This window comes from Battus philenor, unplaced genomic scaffold (genome assembly GCF_028537555.1).
Source record: "Battus philenor isolate CCGP_79_NKW_IND1 unplaced genomic scaffold, ilBatPhil1.0.hap1 SCAF_19, whole genome shotgun sequence".
Classification (NCBI taxonomy): Eukaryota; Metazoa; Arthropoda; class Insecta; order Lepidoptera; family Papilionidae; genus Battus; species Battus philenor.
The window spans coordinates 8,947,922-8,966,619 of NW_027181681.1; the positions used below are offsets into that span (position 1 = coordinate 8,947,922).

At 36.4% G+C, this 18,698-nt stretch overlaps 1 protein-coding gene across 1 annotated transcript in view; it reads right to left on the reverse strand.

Moving 5' to 3' along the window:
* The window catches only part of Dhc98D (Dynein heavy chain at 89D), a 91,912-nt gene that overhangs the window by 13,045 nt on the left and 60,169 nt on the right, over nt 1-18,698 (reverse strand). Inside the window, 24 exon segments of the mRNA XM_068764507.1 lie at nt 224-425; nt 502-661; nt 1,644-1,822; nt 2,976-3,071; nt 3,999-4,162; nt 4,413-4,521; nt 4,855-5,019; nt 5,926-6,144; nt 6,640-6,787; nt 7,474-7,616; nt 8,178-8,325; nt 8,450-8,968; nt 9,134-9,339; nt 9,411-9,628; nt 10,067-10,211; nt 11,041-11,238; nt 11,759-11,954; nt 12,546-12,688; nt 12,923-13,053; nt 13,418-13,595; nt 14,340-14,465; nt 15,645-15,733; nt 16,423-16,555; nt 18,111-18,299. Coding sequence (XP_068620608.1) covers nt 224-425; nt 502-661; nt 1,644-1,822; nt 2,976-3,071; nt 3,999-4,162; nt 4,413-4,521; nt 4,855-5,019; nt 5,926-6,144; nt 6,640-6,787; nt 7,474-7,616; nt 8,178-8,325; nt 8,450-8,968; nt 9,134-9,339; nt 9,411-9,628; nt 10,067-10,211; nt 11,041-11,238; nt 11,759-11,954; nt 12,546-12,688; nt 12,923-13,053; nt 13,418-13,595; nt 14,340-14,465; nt 15,645-15,733; nt 16,423-16,555; nt 18,111-18,299 — 4,204 coding nt within the window.

The window sequence follows — 18,698 nt, forward strand, 5'->3', positions numbered from 1 at the left end:
CAGACTTCTTTACTTAAGTCTAACATATGAATATATTCATAGTTACATGTACGTTATATCATCGAAAATTCTTACCAAGGCCTATTCAGAAGAATAAATATTTGTAATGATGTTTGTTTTTACTTTGACAGAGCCTTATTTAGGTAATGACTAAGTGCTTGTTTTGATCACTATTTCGAAATGAAAATATTTGTGTTTTAGACAGTGAGAAGTACTTAAATACCTTTAAGAGATCTTTGCAATATTCCTATAGGGAAGGTAGGAGTTGGATCAGTGGTTAACCATAGCCGATACTCTGGGTGAGGTTTCGTTAGCAGTTCCAGCTGTTTTTCCAGCTCGCGGAGGAATGATACTAGGAGGTGACAATTCTGCAGAATTAGCCACTGTCCGTGGGTTATAGCGCCTTCCAGAAGAGCTAGAGCTGCCTGTAAATGCAAACCTTTTAGAAATAACTAAGACATTATTGAAACAATTTAAATTTTTAATGTTTTTAATACTGACGCCTTCTTGTCCTTGTCCCAGCGAAAGATATTTAAATTTTCCACCTCCAAAACCGCACCGATCTGCCAGCTTCATCAGGTCGGCCGTGGGGTCCGACCCGGGGCTTAATATGAATACCACGGGCGTGAATGGAGTCGTCTGTTCGAATATCATGTCGAAGCTGAAAGTAATGAATGAAATTATTTGACTAAATAATACGAATTTTATTTAAAATATGTTCAGAACCGCTCAGTGATTTTTTATTGACGACATGCATGTATGTATATGTAACTGGAATTTAATCTGTGAAACAAAAAGTACATATAAAGTAATGTCACGATACAACCTAGGTGTTAAAGAAGTAACAATATATATAAATAATACTATACTAGTCTAATAGCACGCAAAGTCACCAGGTGAAAATGTAAACAAATGTAAACGCATCTTTAGTTTGTTATAACTAACAAATCAGATTGTGAATTTTTTGATTACATACAATGTTCAATGAATATAGTACAGCAGCTATTATATTTTAAATCGAACTGCGATAATCTTTTCATGACACTTGTCGTTGGTAAAATAGGCACCTAGTTTGCGAAGAAATAGCAGCATCACTAAAAATTATAGAATAATAAATAAAATGTTATCGGTGAGTCAGGCCTCTGTCCATCAGTGGACGAATTGTGGCTGAAATGATGTTGTGTTGAGGTGATATGACATGTCTACTTTTATGTCCTAGTTTCAGCGCCATAAAGAAGTGGGCAAGCCAGGCTACTGGCCAAGACGTCAAACAACAAAAATCTGTCATTTTTAATTATACATTTAATGCCTTTCTTATCTTTTCTTGTATGAAAGGGCGCTAAATTTTGTTTAGTCCGGGGCATCCAAAACAAGAAAAGGCCTTGCTTCGTTTACATGTAGTTTGGTTATGTTATCTAAATCTAAATCTGCTGGAGATAAAATAAATCTTTCCGAAGGAATTAAAGCGTGGATAGGCCCGCCACTAGTTGGACAGACAACATAGTTAATGTCGCGAAAACTTGCGGGACGCTGACAGCGCATGACCGGTCATAGCCCAGATATTAGAGGGAGGACTGTGTTTTGCAGTGAGCTTTTATGGGCTGATTTGGCGAATTTGATGTAGGTATCATAGGAGCTCGCACCTAATGACCGGCGGCGTGATGTAATCCTCGCCAAGTGTGACGGTGATGTAGTCGGTGAGCGCGCGGTAGATGCGGTCCACTCGGAAGCAACGCAGAAGCATCAGCAGCTCGAACGGCTTCACCACGTCACGGTACCCGTTTGGTATTGTGTTAGACTCTGGCGTGTCGCTGTCGAACCACTGCAGACCAATGAGAACTTTATACTTTGTGCTATCGATCAATTCTTATTTATTAAATTTATTAAGCATTGTCAACAAAATTAACAATATTACATTTATAATACAATACAAAAGAAAAATAAACGCAAATTACAAAGTAATTGCAATTTTAATGAAAGGCAAATAAAACCTGTTATCGATACATCGCTTCACTACTCTAGATTTTCGCTCAAAAACTATCTAATATCAATTACAAGAGAAGGTGGATGAACAACTATATGAATACAGTGTAAAAGCTTTAAAGAGATAAATGTGGACCGAATTTATTATATTTGAAGCTCTTACATCAATTCACAAATACCCTGTATAGTGTCCATTGGAATGTAATAGGCCAATAAATTCAGGTAGTACATTTGCGGGGAAACATAGTTATAAAATCATCAGACGACTTATTGCATAATAATACGCAAGCTAGGCAAAAACTGATATCTATTTCCTAAACTTCCCTTAGCCGAATGAGCTGTCTGCAAGACGTCGCAAGACTAATATAATCGCCTGCATATTTGTAATGCTATTTTATTTAACACGGTATCCTACATGCGGTATTTCTTATTAATTTCAAATACCCTTTTTATGTCACTTCCTTATGATACATCAAATAGGACTCTAAGATACTGATCCTTAACTAGTATCTATGTACTTAATAAATAAAAAGTATATAAAACTTAATATATAAAAGTAATTTAAAAATGCCGGCGATTTCTTCTTCGTTTATGGCCAAATCGTTTACCTCACAGGCCGTTCGATTGTGGAATGATTTACCGCTGAATATAAGACGTGCTAGGTCACTATTTTTAAGAAAACGGTTAAGAATTATTTTCTTATTTATCCGTTTATTTACTTTTTTTTACTTTCTGAGGCAAGCGCGACTCAAATCAGTTTAATGTTTTTTTAATTTTTAATTATTGTATTATATTAATAATATGTATTATACATTATTTATTACAAGTATATATGCTATACACATATGTATGTTCGAATATATGAATGTTTTGTACTCATAAACTACCCATTGTTTATACTTCTATTGTACTTTTTCGTTTATTATTTTGAAACTATTTAAATTTATCTTAGCGTGTGCAATAATAAATATTATAAAAATAATAAAACATACCTCTTGCCATTCGTCTAGGTGAGTAGTAATATGCGAGGGCAACAGCCCGAATATTTCTGGGAAGTCGACACTTAGCTTCATAATGTCTTGCCAACCCTTAAAAATAGTAATTTCATTTAAAAAAACAACTTTAGTAAAGGTATTGTCGCCCAGGACCTTGCTTAATATTATATAAATACGTTAAAATCTAGTGTAATATCTAGTCAGTGCTTTTGAGATCTGATGTTTATCAACGAAGATATCTAAACGGTTTCACGATTCTATAGAGAAGTCAAAATAAGTATATTTCTTTCCGGTCACTTTCCGGACTTCTGTTTTTTTTTTAATTCAACTGAATTAAACGATGGTTTTATTTATATTAGGCCCATTTTATGTTTCTTGAATAGCGGTCACCAGTTTCTTAAAAAAATATATTCTTTTCAAATATTCCGGAAGACTCTTACAGGCAGTTTCCAACTAGTTCTATTAAAATATCTCGGTGTGGCCTATGTCTATGATTTCGGCTATGCTTACAGCAAAGTATACACTACTTGCATAGATTTTTCGACATTTGCCGCAGTTAGAGCAAGCTACATTTTTTTCCAGCATGACTTCAATATCCAATGATTCTGTTATATTTATGATGCATTTTGCTACATTAAATGTTTAAAAAAATATACTTTATTCTTTGATTAATAATGTTGCTTGTTGGTCTATTTTCTCAAAAGCACAAATCGCTGCGAAGGCGGCTCAAAGTAATCAGCCATATCATTTAACAACATACTTTAGGCAAAGTTGTAATAAGATCTATTTTACTTTTTTATTAGTCTATACCTAATAGAATCCTTTTATAATTATGTATGTACTTAAAAGATCCACGAATAAAGAAATTTTTAGCTGCAAATATAGGAAATGGGGCGCAAGTTTTTAATCCGCGAATAAGCTTTTGTAGTATTACTTTATATCGTTAACTATATAGTTATGATCATATATATAAAAAGAGCTAACTTTACTATCTTACACTTATGGAAAAAAAATTTTTACTTGCGCTGGTATCCATGGTGCCGGGCAGGGTGTGGACGATTTCTCCAACGAGACGTTCCCTTTTATGAAGAAGTCCAGTTGCTGTTGACTCACATTGCCTTCGTTCTGCTCCAGTTTAATATTCATTTGGAAGGAGTATAGCAGCTTGTGTCTCTCGAATATACCTGTTGTTGGAATGACGCAAAAAAAGTACCATGTAAATACAATATCATTTCGTACAGCACCATAGACTTTATTAAGGGGTTAAACAAAGAAACTAGTATTATAATATTATGGCCGTATACCAGTTGCAAGCCCAATTGTGAGAGGACTTTATACTGCAAAATCCTGCATATCACCCTATAGTCTTAAAATGGTGGCAAATATTACGAAAAATAAGTTGAGTTTATAAAAAGATGGAATGTTACAACGAACCGGTGCATCCATAGTCGTACACGTTCTTAGTGAGCATGTCGATGATGTTCTTCAGACGCTTCGCGAGGATCACGTTTGGCATCGCCTTGCGCAATGAGAACGAGAACACCTGTAAAATGTTATAGATATTATTGTATCAATGAAATACATAAAGAAATACAATTTTAATTCGTACATTGAAATTATTGTTTTATCATAACAACAATTGTTTTCAAACGTCAATCTATAAAGTAGTGAGTATGTTTCATATTTTAGTTAAAGCTTTGAATATTTAGCACAGAATGAAATATTACCGCAAAGTAGCATATTGAATATAGGGATATTGCGTTTTAAAAAAGTTTAATATCTACCTAGACCTGAAGTCTGTAATTAAGTAATTCTCTTTAAAATAGAGTAATTTTTTTGATGTTTCTAAATATCCGTAAACATATATATCACTTACATCGAGATAAGAAGACAAAGAGTATTGGTACATGGTATTAACGACCGCCATGTCAGACAAAACAAAGAAAAGAATGGATCCGCGCTTCGCCACCGGCCGGTAGCCGTCGCGTAGCTTCTCAATGTCTTTCGTTGTTACTTCTGCTAGTTCCAATTTCTCCATTACCTGCAAACACATCATAATATATTTTTAACTGCAAAAATGCTTATTTGTATAATAAACCAATAAATAATATGAGTCTTAGAGAAGTTTAGTAAAGCAAAATAAATATTAAAGATAATTAATGTTCATTGTTAAAGGTGTATATCATTGTAAAAGCTCTAAAGAGCTAAAAGAGCTAAATATATAGTTCGTGTCCTGTTAATTAATGTATGGTATCACCCTGCCCACAAATCAATGATGAACGCAATGATGGTACACATAACTAATAAAAATAACTATAAAACGTAACGTATGTAAAGTACGAAAAATCTCTGTGACTCTGTGTTTGGCACTAATCGGTGTAACATAACTCTTGAAGATGCCTCGAGGAGGGGTGAAACACGTGTTGAGTGAATTAACGGTGCCATTTTTGTAATTCGTATTGTTTGCCACATACACATTTATCAGCGGTCTGGCGGGCGGTGCACTTTGTTGCACGACTATCACTGCATGTGCGGAAGTGGCTAAATGTTGGTTCTTTTCTTACTTAGGATGGACTTCCGCAAGGTAACGCCTGATTCCATTAAATACGAAAAATCGTTACAAAAATTCGGATGATAACATATAAAAAATAATTATTGTTTACTATGGTTTTATTCCTGCAAACTGTTCTACCGTAAAATATTGGCCTGTCATATTCCAGTAGAAAAAAAAGTTTCTTCACCTATTTCCAGTAGGAGCAGAAACTTTAATGCTTCCAACTTGTGTAAAGTTTTATGACTATATAATCACATTTTGAAATTAATGTAAACGGTTTTATTTATAAACTTAGCAACCAATAGGCGATCAACAAAAATTTCACGGGAGTATAGAGAGCAACGGAGACCGTTTGAATGTAGATACTCATTACATTACAACAACCGTACGTACCTCTGCAGCTTTAGATTTGGTATTTTCCAATGTATTAACAAGCTCCACATTGTCCAGCATGTTGCCAGTGGACGTAGCCAACTCGCGAAGCAGTGAATCCTCTAAACCGGACAATAAACTTTTGTTGGCGCTCGTCTCCATGATCAGGCTTTCACGCTGTTCTTCTAGATCCGACCTCTCTGCACGTACAACGACGCTGAGAAGTTGATCTTCTAAGCCCTGAACAAAGATGTTTTGAGTTCTATCTGTTAATAAATAAAAGATAGCGGGATCGCTTCTTTAAGGCGTACTCAAAAATATTATAACTAGTAATCATAAATATGGTAACTCTTTACTGTATCTATAACAAAACTACCACATAATTATTGTAAACGCCAAATTTTAATTTAACACATACAAAAACGCAAATTGGAGATTCTTCTCCTGTCCTGTCTTTATTAATATATTCAATATTTTAAGTCATTTCAAATAATTAATGTAATCCTTTAGCAAACATGCATATATAATACATACATGGCACTACATATTTAAAAATATAAAATTTTGTGGAGCATCACGTTTGCTTTCTCCACATTCGCTGTATGAGATGGTTATTTTAGCATACTATTTTAGGCTAGCTGTAAATATCTTTAAACCAAAAAGTAGCCATGCTTGCCCACATTACCTAGGCAGTCTTCTGGACACTTACGTAGTAAGAAATATAAAGTAGTATACCTGTACGGTGACTGTATAGTTGATGACGACAGCTTTGGCGTATGCGGCCGGGTTGAACTGTGGGTTGGCGAGCTTTGTGGTCAGGTACAACCGGAAGTGAGGGTCGTAGTCCACTTCCGAGCTGCCAAGGAGCACAAAAGTGCGCCCACTCTCCACTGAACATAAGAGATTGTGAAATAACTGTAATGTATCCTTCATTCCAATTCCACATTACGCTAAGCAAAACTAGCATTTTTAAAAGACAGGATCTTATTTTAAATAAAAAATCGTATAATAAACAAACGACACATTAAACTGTACTTTTGCTGTTATCTTGTAAATTTTAGATTTTTTAGTTATTGCGATATACTTGGGTAGAAAGTAGTGACAGCCTAGTGATAGAGGGTTGCGGCTTGCGATTGTAGAACGTGTTCGATTTCTGCGGTACAATTTTATATAATTCACACTTTTTGCATTAATTATATAGGATTGCAACTGTTCAGAAACAAGTTTCCATAGGATAGGCAGCATTACTTCTACGTAACATAATACCACATTACGGTCGCCATCCTGCCGATTGACAAAGCGTGTCGATTATTGTATACCCTTCCATAGATATCTATGATGGGATGAAAAGACGACTTGGGTTCATTGGTACAAAATGATTTAATTGTATACTTATTAAAATACATGTTAATTAGTTTTTTTCGATAATTTTCTAATTATAATACATCATTTGCTAATATGAAGTGTTCATGCTTCCAAAAACAAATGTCGCTTGTTTTCTTCTTCTGTTGATAAAGTTCGAGCATAGATTATGATTTTGCTATAACCATGCTATTGGCCACATTTTACTACTTGCCTTTGATATTTTTCTCTAGCACGTTATCCACCACTGGATCTATATACTCGTTGACGTCTTGGAACAGCACGGGTATCCCATACTTGATGGCCATCTCCAAATGCCTCACGAATTGTGGGTCGTTGAATGACAGAACCTTAAAAATAGTTTAGTACCTGACACATTTGATTTGGCACATCGGAAATATTCTTCGTTTATTAACTCTAATCGGTTTTAATTATAACAAATATGATATTAGTGTCTCTAGCATACCAGTTGTTAATTCTATTTATACTATCTACCATCTAAACTACACGGACGGCAAAGCGGATGGAAGGCAGATTTAAAAAGATAGCGTCTGTTTGTCCAAAATTTGTGCTTGGGTACAATCTCAAGATGGCGAAACATCACAGGAATGAACAAAATGATGGCCTTAAAAGAAAATCTGATAACAGCTCTACTTGCAGATTATTATTAACGAAAAAGCTATGTACAGAATATAGGTACAAGTATTAATATTTTGTATTGAACAATTATTTGATAAAATATTTACATTTTACATTTTAAGTGGGTAGTTACACTTTTTTCGTTGGTAATAAATCGATAATAGGTATAAAATTTGATACCGGTAATATTTTGATATATATTATACAATATTTCCTCTCAATGTAACTTACATTACGAAGATCGTTGATTTACAATGAGCTTCGTATATTACCTTGAGGTTATTTTTCGCTTCCTTTCTCTTTATCCACGTCAAAGCCTGGGTTTGTGGGTCAATACAAAGAGGAAAACGCGACGCCCTTGTGGTCAATATACCATTTTGCACTGATAGTTCATCAGGCGGCAAACCTTCGGAATTCCATCTAAAATACCCAAGAAAATCTGATTTTCCATTCAATCACATTAACTAAAGCCATTAAAATTTTGCTTGAAAAACGATATCCTTTTTTAAGCAAAATTATCTATTCGATATAGAAATGTACGTACCCGCTAATTTCCACTTCATTGGTCAAGTTTCTCTCAATAGTGAATGGCTCAGTAAGTGGGATGCCCCTTTCTCGCACGTCGCCGAGCCAATCTTCGTATATCATCGTTTGTCGGAAAGAGAAGGAGAATGGGCCGGAATAGCTTAAGAAAGACGCCGCTAGCAAACAGTTCCCAATCAATCTAGACTGTTCGACGTGCAACGCCTTTAGGTCTTCCGTCCAACGCTTCTGTTCGCTTGACAAACCAGACATCAGTTTGTCAGCCGCGACCAATCGCCTCATCATAATATCGGTTTCCTCTTGCAATTCTTGTCTTCTCAACATGGCAGTGTCGTATCTCTGGTTCAACCCATCTAGAGTCCGCTGCAAGCGGTCGATCTCTCTGTTCAGGGAGGCTAAGTAGTTTACGGCCTCCGTGTACTCTTTCTCGAGCGCTTCCACCTTGTCCTTTTTGGGCTTCACCTCTTTGTACACTGCACAGTATCCCAGCACGGCGATTACAAATTTGAGTAGACCGTATCTAAATAAAACAAAGAGAATAAATATATGTTAACAATACTATCAACAATGTCATTTATAAAGAGTTAGTTGAACATACTAAAAATTAATAAAAAAATATTTATCGTAATATTAATTAATATTAACTTAGCAACTATAAGTTTGTATGTTTTTCCAGCCAACTTACCCAGCTTTACTAATCTGCTGCATAGTGTCCAGCTTCTTACTTTTCTTCATGTGAGCTTTGACGGCCTTAACTTGCGCTTGCGTTATCAGGTCGCAGTTCATTTCCTGAAGGTTGCGGAGGAAATTTGGATCCGCCATCATACCTTTGGCACCCTTCCAGCTCACGTCTTTAATGCCGCGGATTATCACCACGCATTCACAGACCACCTTATTAGATGTATTATTTGATTATTTCGAACTAAATAACTAAAAGATAAACGAAAACGAGGTGTTCATACCTGCACAGCTTCTGGAGGCGTAGCAAATGATCGGATCTCAGTAATATCGTTTTTATCCAAATCGGCGAGAGCCAACCTAGCTGCTTCGAGCGCGGGCAGTGCGGCAGACAGCGCCTCCTCTGCCTCAGACTTCTCTTCAGCGATTACTGCGCTTTGTTCTGTTATCTCTATGCTCTTCTGTGCTGCCACCGTCTGCTTAGCTACTGCTGCATCCGTGGCTGTACAATGGAATATAATGCTGCAATGTCGATTATCGATACAGGTTTTTGATTTAAAGTATATCGAAGCGCGCAGAAACAGATGGCCACTGGGAACTTCATTTTCTTATGGAGACTAAAGAAACCACAGATCGGCAAGCCATCGAACACCTACTCAAAACAGGACAGAAGATCATGTTAAGGTCGTCAGAAGAAGTTGGATGCAGGCTACTTCTGTCCATTCCATTCAATAGGACCAATTATTTGGAAAAGTTATTTTGAAACTTGTAAATAACAAAGAAATAACAGCGCGTTATTGTTTGGTAATATAGGCACCGAAATGACATATTCGTAATCTTTTTTATGTGACACCATATCATCAGTACTGTGGAAAAGTAAAGTAATACTTCAAGTTTCCAAGGCACTTATCCCAGAAAAAGAGAAGGAGAAACTACTTACCCGTTGATATCTCTTTGAGCAGAATCTCGCACTCGTGTGTCTGCTCGGCCACGATCACTTTCTGCACGGCGAGTTTGGCATTCAGGTCCTCTAATTGAACATTGGCCTCTTCTATTTTCAAAAGTCCGCCTTTCAAGCGTTCGCACTAAAATTTGTGCGACGTAAAAGTATTACATACTTGTATGTTACCCTGGTATTTGAATTTGCACAACGGAAATATAAAAAATGATTGATTTTTATAACTTATATGAGGTGATATTACCGAAATGCCAAATCACATGCCGTACATGTGCCAAACAATGTGCATCATAACTTAATATTTTATTATAATATATAAAAGAAACAAAAAATGAAATGATGACGAAATGTAATAAATATGCTTCAAAATTTCCAAAAGTTTTTAAGAGCTAGTTTTTTGTATGTTCTTTTCACATTCGGCCGTGGAATATTCAGACCAAACTATCATAATACCCTTTGGCATGTTTGACTTGATTCCTCTTCTAGATTTGACTTTAATCACATTACATAAAATCTTATTTCTTTTTTAAGCTATACACGGACATAGCCTCAATAATTATCCTGCTACCCGTAACATACTGAACGTATAGTTAACACTATTTCTACATTTATCGTAATAACATTTTGATCAAAAAATTCAATATACTATAGAAAAACAATTTATGACGAAGGGGAAGTGCTCACGCTCCGTATTCACTCTTTTTACAATATTTGTAAAGGCGGACTCAATGCCTTTAGGCATTTTTTATCAATCAACCTAAATTTTAGTATTGAATTATTCCTTTCGAATGCGAATTTGAATTCCCACAGTCACTGCCGTTGTGTTTGGGTTGACATTGTACTCGTAAATATGTGAATATACTATCTCGATCACACCTCCATGAAAGTCCTTGCCTTCAAGTGCTATGATGATAACTTATCCCCATCCGCTAAACGCGTATGAAAAACAACCTCACCTGGGCCACAATGAAGGCGTCTTTCTCGCCGAGCAGCGCGATGTAGCTGGTGAGAAAGTCCATGTAATGTTTGGGCGTGACGTAATTGTTCCTTCGCAGGCGCGCGAGGAACTCCACCGAGTAGCGCGCCACTGACATGTGCACGTGTACAACGTGCTCTACAATGATACTGCGGAATTCCTCCGGGATTTTCTGAACCTGAATTTTCAAAAGAAATACAGTAGTTTATAGGCATTATAGAAAGTTATGAGTACTGACTTATATGATACTGACACCATAAACAAAGCCGAAACTTTTCTATAAGAGAGATTTTCATGTCAAAATTAAAAAAAGCGTTTAATCTGGCGCTAAAAAGAATATAAAATAATATCAGATTCATATTACAATACATTCCCATGCTAAATTATCACGTAAATTTAAGAACTCAACAAAAACCTATAAAACCTATAAGAGTGTCAGTGTTTTTGAGATATAATAAAGTTTGTAATGAATTATTATAAACATGACCACTGAGTTTGTTGTGGGTTTTTCTGAGATTAGGGCGTGTTTGGTACCCTTGTAACTTTATGTAAAATAATTAATTACATTATAAATTTAATCTGATTCTTATTTCCATCAATATGTTTCTTGCATTCTCCTTCATCTTCATCACACAAAAAGTGGCCTCTGTAATCGAACCTATCTGGGTAATGAAAATGAATAAATGTGTACTTCTTACATCGGCGAGAAATACGTTGGCGACGGCTAGTAACGCCTGCTTGGGCCAAGGGAACTGCCAGTCTATGGTGGTGTTGTTGACGAGGCCGGGGAAGCTGCGGCAACGGTTGCGCAGGATGTCTCCGCTGGGTGACATCGACAACACCACGTGCAGATTCGCCGAGCATTTGTTGCAGAAGTAGTTCCACACGGCATCCCTAAGGTGTTTGATTTTTGTAACTATGCAAATGACTGGTTCTAGTAAATAAATGGTTGAGTACTTATAACAAAAAGTCAAGACAAAAAAAAACTAGAATTCTATACTGACAAGGAAACGAGGTCGTCCGAAACATTACAAGGAGAGAACAATTAGCTTACATTATTAATTAATACGTAAAGTATTTAACATTTTAGATAATAATTATGCATCGCACATGTATTTCGGCAGTTATTTAAAAATCTTAAATTTGTCTTTTATAATTGCCGTGTATAGTTTCAACAGGAAAGAAATAATACGCTCCTCTTGGAGACGTAGTAGTGCGTATTACTCATTTTAAGTGTAATCAAACATTACAATATATTGAGTCATTTATCAAAATTTAGCTTCGGTTATGAACCTTTGTAATGTTTTGTAATTCACACAAAGCACACTCATCAGTATCTAAGAAATTTATTCCAGTGCATAATGTTAGACGAAATTAGGTAAAAATATGCGATGGAATATGCTATAGAAATAGACCATGGCGGCACTAGTAGTAGCTAAAAGTAAAATCATCACATGAGATAGCACAGATAAAACGAGTCCGTACTTGCCGACTCCATATCCCGCATCGTTGCTTTCGTTACGCAGCGCGTTGATGATGGCGTCTTTCTCGTCATCACCAAACAGCGCAGGAATCATGCCAATCATGAGGATGTTGTTGATAAACTCCAAAAAGCCCTCCTCTACTATCTGTAGAGTAAAATATGTAGTTATAGTAAAGTAGTTACGATTACATATTTCGTAAGACATTTTTGTTCTTTTCAACCAATAAACGCCCACTGCACGGTATAGGCCTTCCTCAAAGAACGCCACGGTAACTGGTCTTGCGCTGGCTGTCCGCATTCAGCCACTTTCTGCGACCTTAATTGTGTCGTCCTTAATATATATATGGGCTAAATCAGTTTCAAATAATGATGAACACACCTGAGCTGCTGTGAATAGAAATACGCTCGGTTTCCCATCGACGCCGAGCTGGTTGTAGAGGCGCTTCATGTCGTCTTTGAAGGTATTTTCGTTGTAGCTGCGTGTTATTACGATTTCGAACATCTCGCAGCCTGAAGCGTAGGAAGAATTTGTTGACATCTTAGACAATAGTCATTATTCAATCTCGTATTAACAACAGATATCCGCGAACTAAAAATATATATTAACTAACGCAACAATAAAGAACCCCTTTTCCGAGGATTTTGATACAAAAACCTTCGCAGTAAAGATGCATCTCATTGAGATGCGAGAGAGGATGCTTGATATTACGGTAATTTTACTATCCTCCATAAACTATAAATAAAAAAAAAACTAATGCTACGGTAGTATTATACTATCCTGAGAACTTTGGCAATTGATATGCACTAAGGGTTTTTTGTTACATAGCCTCGTTTTTAATGCAGATTATAATGTTTAGGTGCCTGGTGACTGTACCAGCAGCGAAGGCGGCCAGGCGGCAGATGGACTTCTTTCCGGAACCGCCCACGCCCACCAGCATCACGTTGCCGCGCTCCATGCGCAGAACGCGGTGTGTGCGCGTCAGATGCTCCAAACAGTCCTCGAACAGCACCACCGACATTTTTCCAATGCGCTCACTGTACTCGTCCAGTATCTGTGTGCACGGATTATTGTGCTCAGATTGAAGCCAAATATTGGAATATTGGGAACGTAAACGAAGTCGTCCAGACCAACCCAGTATAACACCTTACTGGCACAAATGAAACACACAGAAAGAATACTACGTAACTCTCATTTATAATAAAAAAACAGCATACTTGGTGTTATTCACTAGAGCAATGACACCAAAACGTACATTTTACTCAGTAATAGTTACTAGCTTTTTTGTTTCGAAAATTTAACCATAGGCCGTCCTCTGCTAGATATGGGCCTCCAACAGGACCAGTTAGAAGCGGCCTGCATGTACCTACTACCTGCGCTTTCCGACGTCGTCGTACGCTTCGCTTTTAAGGATTTATGGCACGTGAATTGTGCATTGCAATCATCAAATATTAAGACGAATGTTGTAAAATGTTTATTTATGTTGTTTGTTCGTTGCGGTGTACAGGTTCACAAGGCTTAAGGTTATAAGGTGACTGAGCGCTAAGTGTTTAACTATGACTTACAGTAAGTAATCTTCTTCAAGTAGTTGGAAGTTCTTGAGCTCTAAGATATTAATGTAAATGCTCTATTGGAATCGGGAAGGTTTTAGTAGGTCTTCCAGAGGTAGCACATCTTGAATATCTGGCAAATTTTCCCACCGCAAAAAAACAAGCTACGTATGCGTAAAATGACTGTTTGAAGATGCCCAAGAGATGTTATTTACTCATTATGACAGTAATATTTTTTACGTATGTACCTCTTGAAACAAAAAGTATACGGCCTCGTAGTCCAACAAGTCTTCGTAATAGCGCACCTCTTCTTCATCCAGCGCATTGCGGTAGTCGCCGAATAGCAACGGATCTCGCAGCACATATTCCTCCAACTGTGATATCAAGTTACAAAATATTTACAAGTTATGTCCAGATTTTATAAATGAGCAAGTTATAGAAAATTGATTAAATTTGTTGCGAGTATTTTCTGTACGAATATGTACTGAACTTTGGACTCGAGTATGTATCAAACGTCACGTGTGTATTTCGACTATGGAAATACGATTATTTTAGTATTTTTCCAAAACTGTTTGAGAAAGCCCATTTTATTATTTATTAGAATAATAGACATCAGTTTTTTTGAATCATTTTTTATTAAAGTATATGTGAAACGATGTGTTCGTTTCGATTGAAATTTATCGCTTGATTGATTCGTCCGCTACCGTAAGTTAGTGTGTTTCAAGTGTTTTGATCATTACATGAGACACACATGCAATGTTTTGGGTTTAATAAATTTGGTACAAATTAATTAAGAACATCTTGTCACTTATACCAAAGGGTTTCGATAAGTCCTATGATGATGGTTTTTAATGGGTCTATCCATTATCGCTTTAACGTTTACTGTGGTACGTACGGCCCGTTTATAAAATCGTTTTTCCAGAAACGTTCGAATCAAAACCACATTAAGCGCACATCTGCGACAGGTCGTGTTCGTCATGAATACTTCAAGCGGTTGCTGGTTCAATGGAGAATTTCTTATTTATAAGTGACCAGACCTAGTAGACAGTTTTTACACAGTCGCGACCAGAACTATGTCAATTAATTCATTAAGAAACAATTACAAACCAATTACCATTTATGATAGCTACAGCTGAAAAGATAGTCATCGTTAACTTAAATTAGTATACATTTAATTTAAAAAAAAAAACTAAACTTCAACTATTTTAAATCGAAGATTTCATCGAAAAAGGTTTAAAATTTTCCTGTCTCTATTAGCTACTCTTTGTTATCGATTAACCCCATTTTTAATATTGCCAAATGGAAACGATTGCTATTTAAATTCATACCTATGTATATATACTAAAATTCGTACAGTAGTGGGCAAACCGGTGTACCATGTTTTAAGTATCTGCAGGGCGCAGGGCGGAAGAAGGGAGTAACGGCTGCCCCGTTCCATCATTATCTCCTGCGGCACACTGCAGATATACCTAAGGTGCAAGTACAGCGGATTCGGTAGCACTACACTACCGTCATGTTACACAGTAAATGCATTTAAATCAGCAAATACTTGCCGTAGGGACGTGTTCATGTTCCTCTTCGACCTCTTCCGCAGCCTCTGGTTCAACCGTTGCCTCTTGAGGTTTCGGCTTTTCCGCGAATTCTAGGGACATTTAATACTGTTATATGATTTTTTTTGCTAGTATTTTATTTACTACATTTAAATACTGGACTTTGATTGCTTTGACGACAAGATATATCGCTTTATGCTATAATAAAATTTCTAACACTTTTAAAAATGTATTAAAGATCGAGTTTGATAAGCTTTTTTTACAAAGCCGCCCGGAGTCTTCGTCTATCGCTCAGAAGGCACCTTAAAAAAACTGTTAGTTACAGTACGAATTTGCCCACTACTTTAAATATATTTAAGCCTAGAATTATACGGATATTTTTATTTAAGATTACTTGTCATTTACTATCAAATATACATATATGAGCGTTAAATGTAGTTCAGCTTAGTATTTATTTGGTACTTACCACTTGAAGTAACTATGTTGAATGAATTAACACAACAGGATCGAGGGTTGGTAATGATTTTAGCTTGCGTTTTTTTTATTTACCAACCGCTCCCAATATTTTATACCTATTTCCCTATTACCTTGGTAATAGGTAACATTTAATAAGCCAGTAGAAGGGAAAATTTAGCACTCACTTTCAAGTCGTGACATGCAGTTTAAATTTGATAATTGATTAGTATTAGTTTTGTATACAGTGTGATATAATTCACTATTTGTTTCTTTTGTAGTATAAATATACTTCTTAAGAGCTTCTTAAGTGAAATAATTATTTTACCATCTTCTTCTTCTTCTTCCAGTCCCTTATCTTCTTCCTCGGGTACAACGATTTCTTCCAGCACCGCCGGCTCCTCTTCCGGGAAATACTTGACAACGTGTTCTTGTATGTGTCCCCGCATAAGCTCATTTTCCTGCAAAGAAGAAAATTGAGTTTAGCGAATAAATCAAAGTTTAATAGTAGTATCAATGGGAAAATATACTTTGTTATAAAAATATTTCGAATTGGAGATTTTATAACTTATTAATACATACGTCTTGTTTTACTTATTATTACTTAAGACTATTAGTTATTACTTAAGACTAAGAAAATAAATGTACCATGTACATACAATGATTACAAAGATTTCTTGATTTTCATCATTTTAATATTAATTATTCGCAACGTTTGTACTGTTTGCCCGACTAGCAGTCAGAATAACACCAAATATATTTTGGTGATCGACGTGGTCTTAAAATCGATGCCTTGAATTGAAGTTACATACAACATAGTTCTTATTGCATTTTATAAGATGTGGTTTTAAGTTGTGTTACGGTAATAATTAGTCATCATCATAACTTCAGCCGAAGTAGTTTATGAACATATCTTTCCAACACAGGTTTTTAATACGATCGATTTGCAGCAGCCTGCATCCAGCGTCTTCTACCTGTCCACCTTGTGGGAGGATGTCCTACGCAGCGCTTACCGGGCCGTGGTTTTAGTCACTCTAATTCAATTTGCCCCGCCGCGTATTGTTACTTTTGTTTCTCGCGGAATTCTTCTATACATGGCTTGTTGTGCGACTGTGATCTTGTTAATAAGTTCCGAAGAGACTTTTTCAGTATCGTAAGTCACCGTTAGTAACACACATTTGTCTTAAGGCACGGAGATATTGGAGAAATTGTTTCTTGTTATAATATTGATATACAAAATGAGTACAGCATTTTGAATTATAGAATGGCGCTAAAAAAATTCAAAACATTAAAAAAAATTAATGATTCGAGTCAGTGGGATTCTATATTTACGTCTTTTGTTAACATTAATATTAATAATTATTAATTACCATTGATATTCATTTTGCTAAATTTGGATGATAAAATGATGTTAAGTTTATTTATGAAACTAATCGCAATTTTTTTTTTAAATTTGTAAGTTTTTTTATCAATAGCAAAAAAAGTTAGAATTTTTCGATCGACCGATAATGCCTTTATTGTAGTGAATCTGTAGTTCCTTCTACCAACCGATTGAGTCAACGTGTGACTATCGGGCCACGGTTCTGAATGTTTAGCAGCTAAAGTCGCGCAGATATTTCTCAGGAGCATTGCATCTAGTTACAGCTTGAAGCTCCCGCGTAAGGCGTCTAAGAGATTAGCGACCTTGTAAATGATTAAAATATCGTAATGGTCCGAGTCAGAGCTTCTGAAAGAGCTCTCTAACGTAATGAATGTGGAGGTGTTGGCTTAAGGCTTTCAGAGCTTTGCGAACCTCAAACCCGGTGAAGCTGTAAAAGTAAAAGGGCAATTGTCAAACTAGCGCATAACGTAAATCAAGATGCAAAAGACGTTTAATCAAGTGCGGCTCTTCTCGGCAAAGCCGGTGGTAGCTTACTACTCATGTTAAAATAATTGACGAACGATTTATTGAGGTGTGAGTAAATGCCTACTTAAATAAAGATATTTTGAACTTGAGTTAGGGTTGGCCATGGGTACCTCGACGCTGATGAGGCGGTCGCAGATAACGCGCGTAAACTCATTGCGCCAGCAGCGTAGCACAGCGCGCGGCTCGGCGAAGAGGCGCGGGTGCGTGAGGCACAGTCCGGCCGCCACACGCGACAGGTCGCGAAGGTTGAAGATATAGTGGAACTTAGCCGGCGTCGGTGGTAGCTCCACTATTATTATCTGTTGGGTTTCATTAGGGATCAAGTCATCATCATGTCAACAACGATGCCCGCTGATGCACGCTGCCCGGATTCCCCTAAAGATGCCCGTATACAGACTGTGGGACTAGACACTTGTCTACCGGCTGGTGGTAGTCACAAGAGAACCTTTCGGTCCCGCCCTCTAATGAGCAATTCTTCGAACTACTCAGTATAATAGTAACGTAATGCAGACAAAACTGAGCAGAATTGTTTGTATGATGTGATAGTAGTTTAAGAAAGCTAAGCTAAGATTTATAGCGTATATAAAAGACGGACATTGGCTATAAAACATTTTCTACCGATCAATTTGAGCGAGTGAATATTTGAGATGGCAAATAAACACTATATAGAAGAACATATTATGTTAAGGTATATCTTA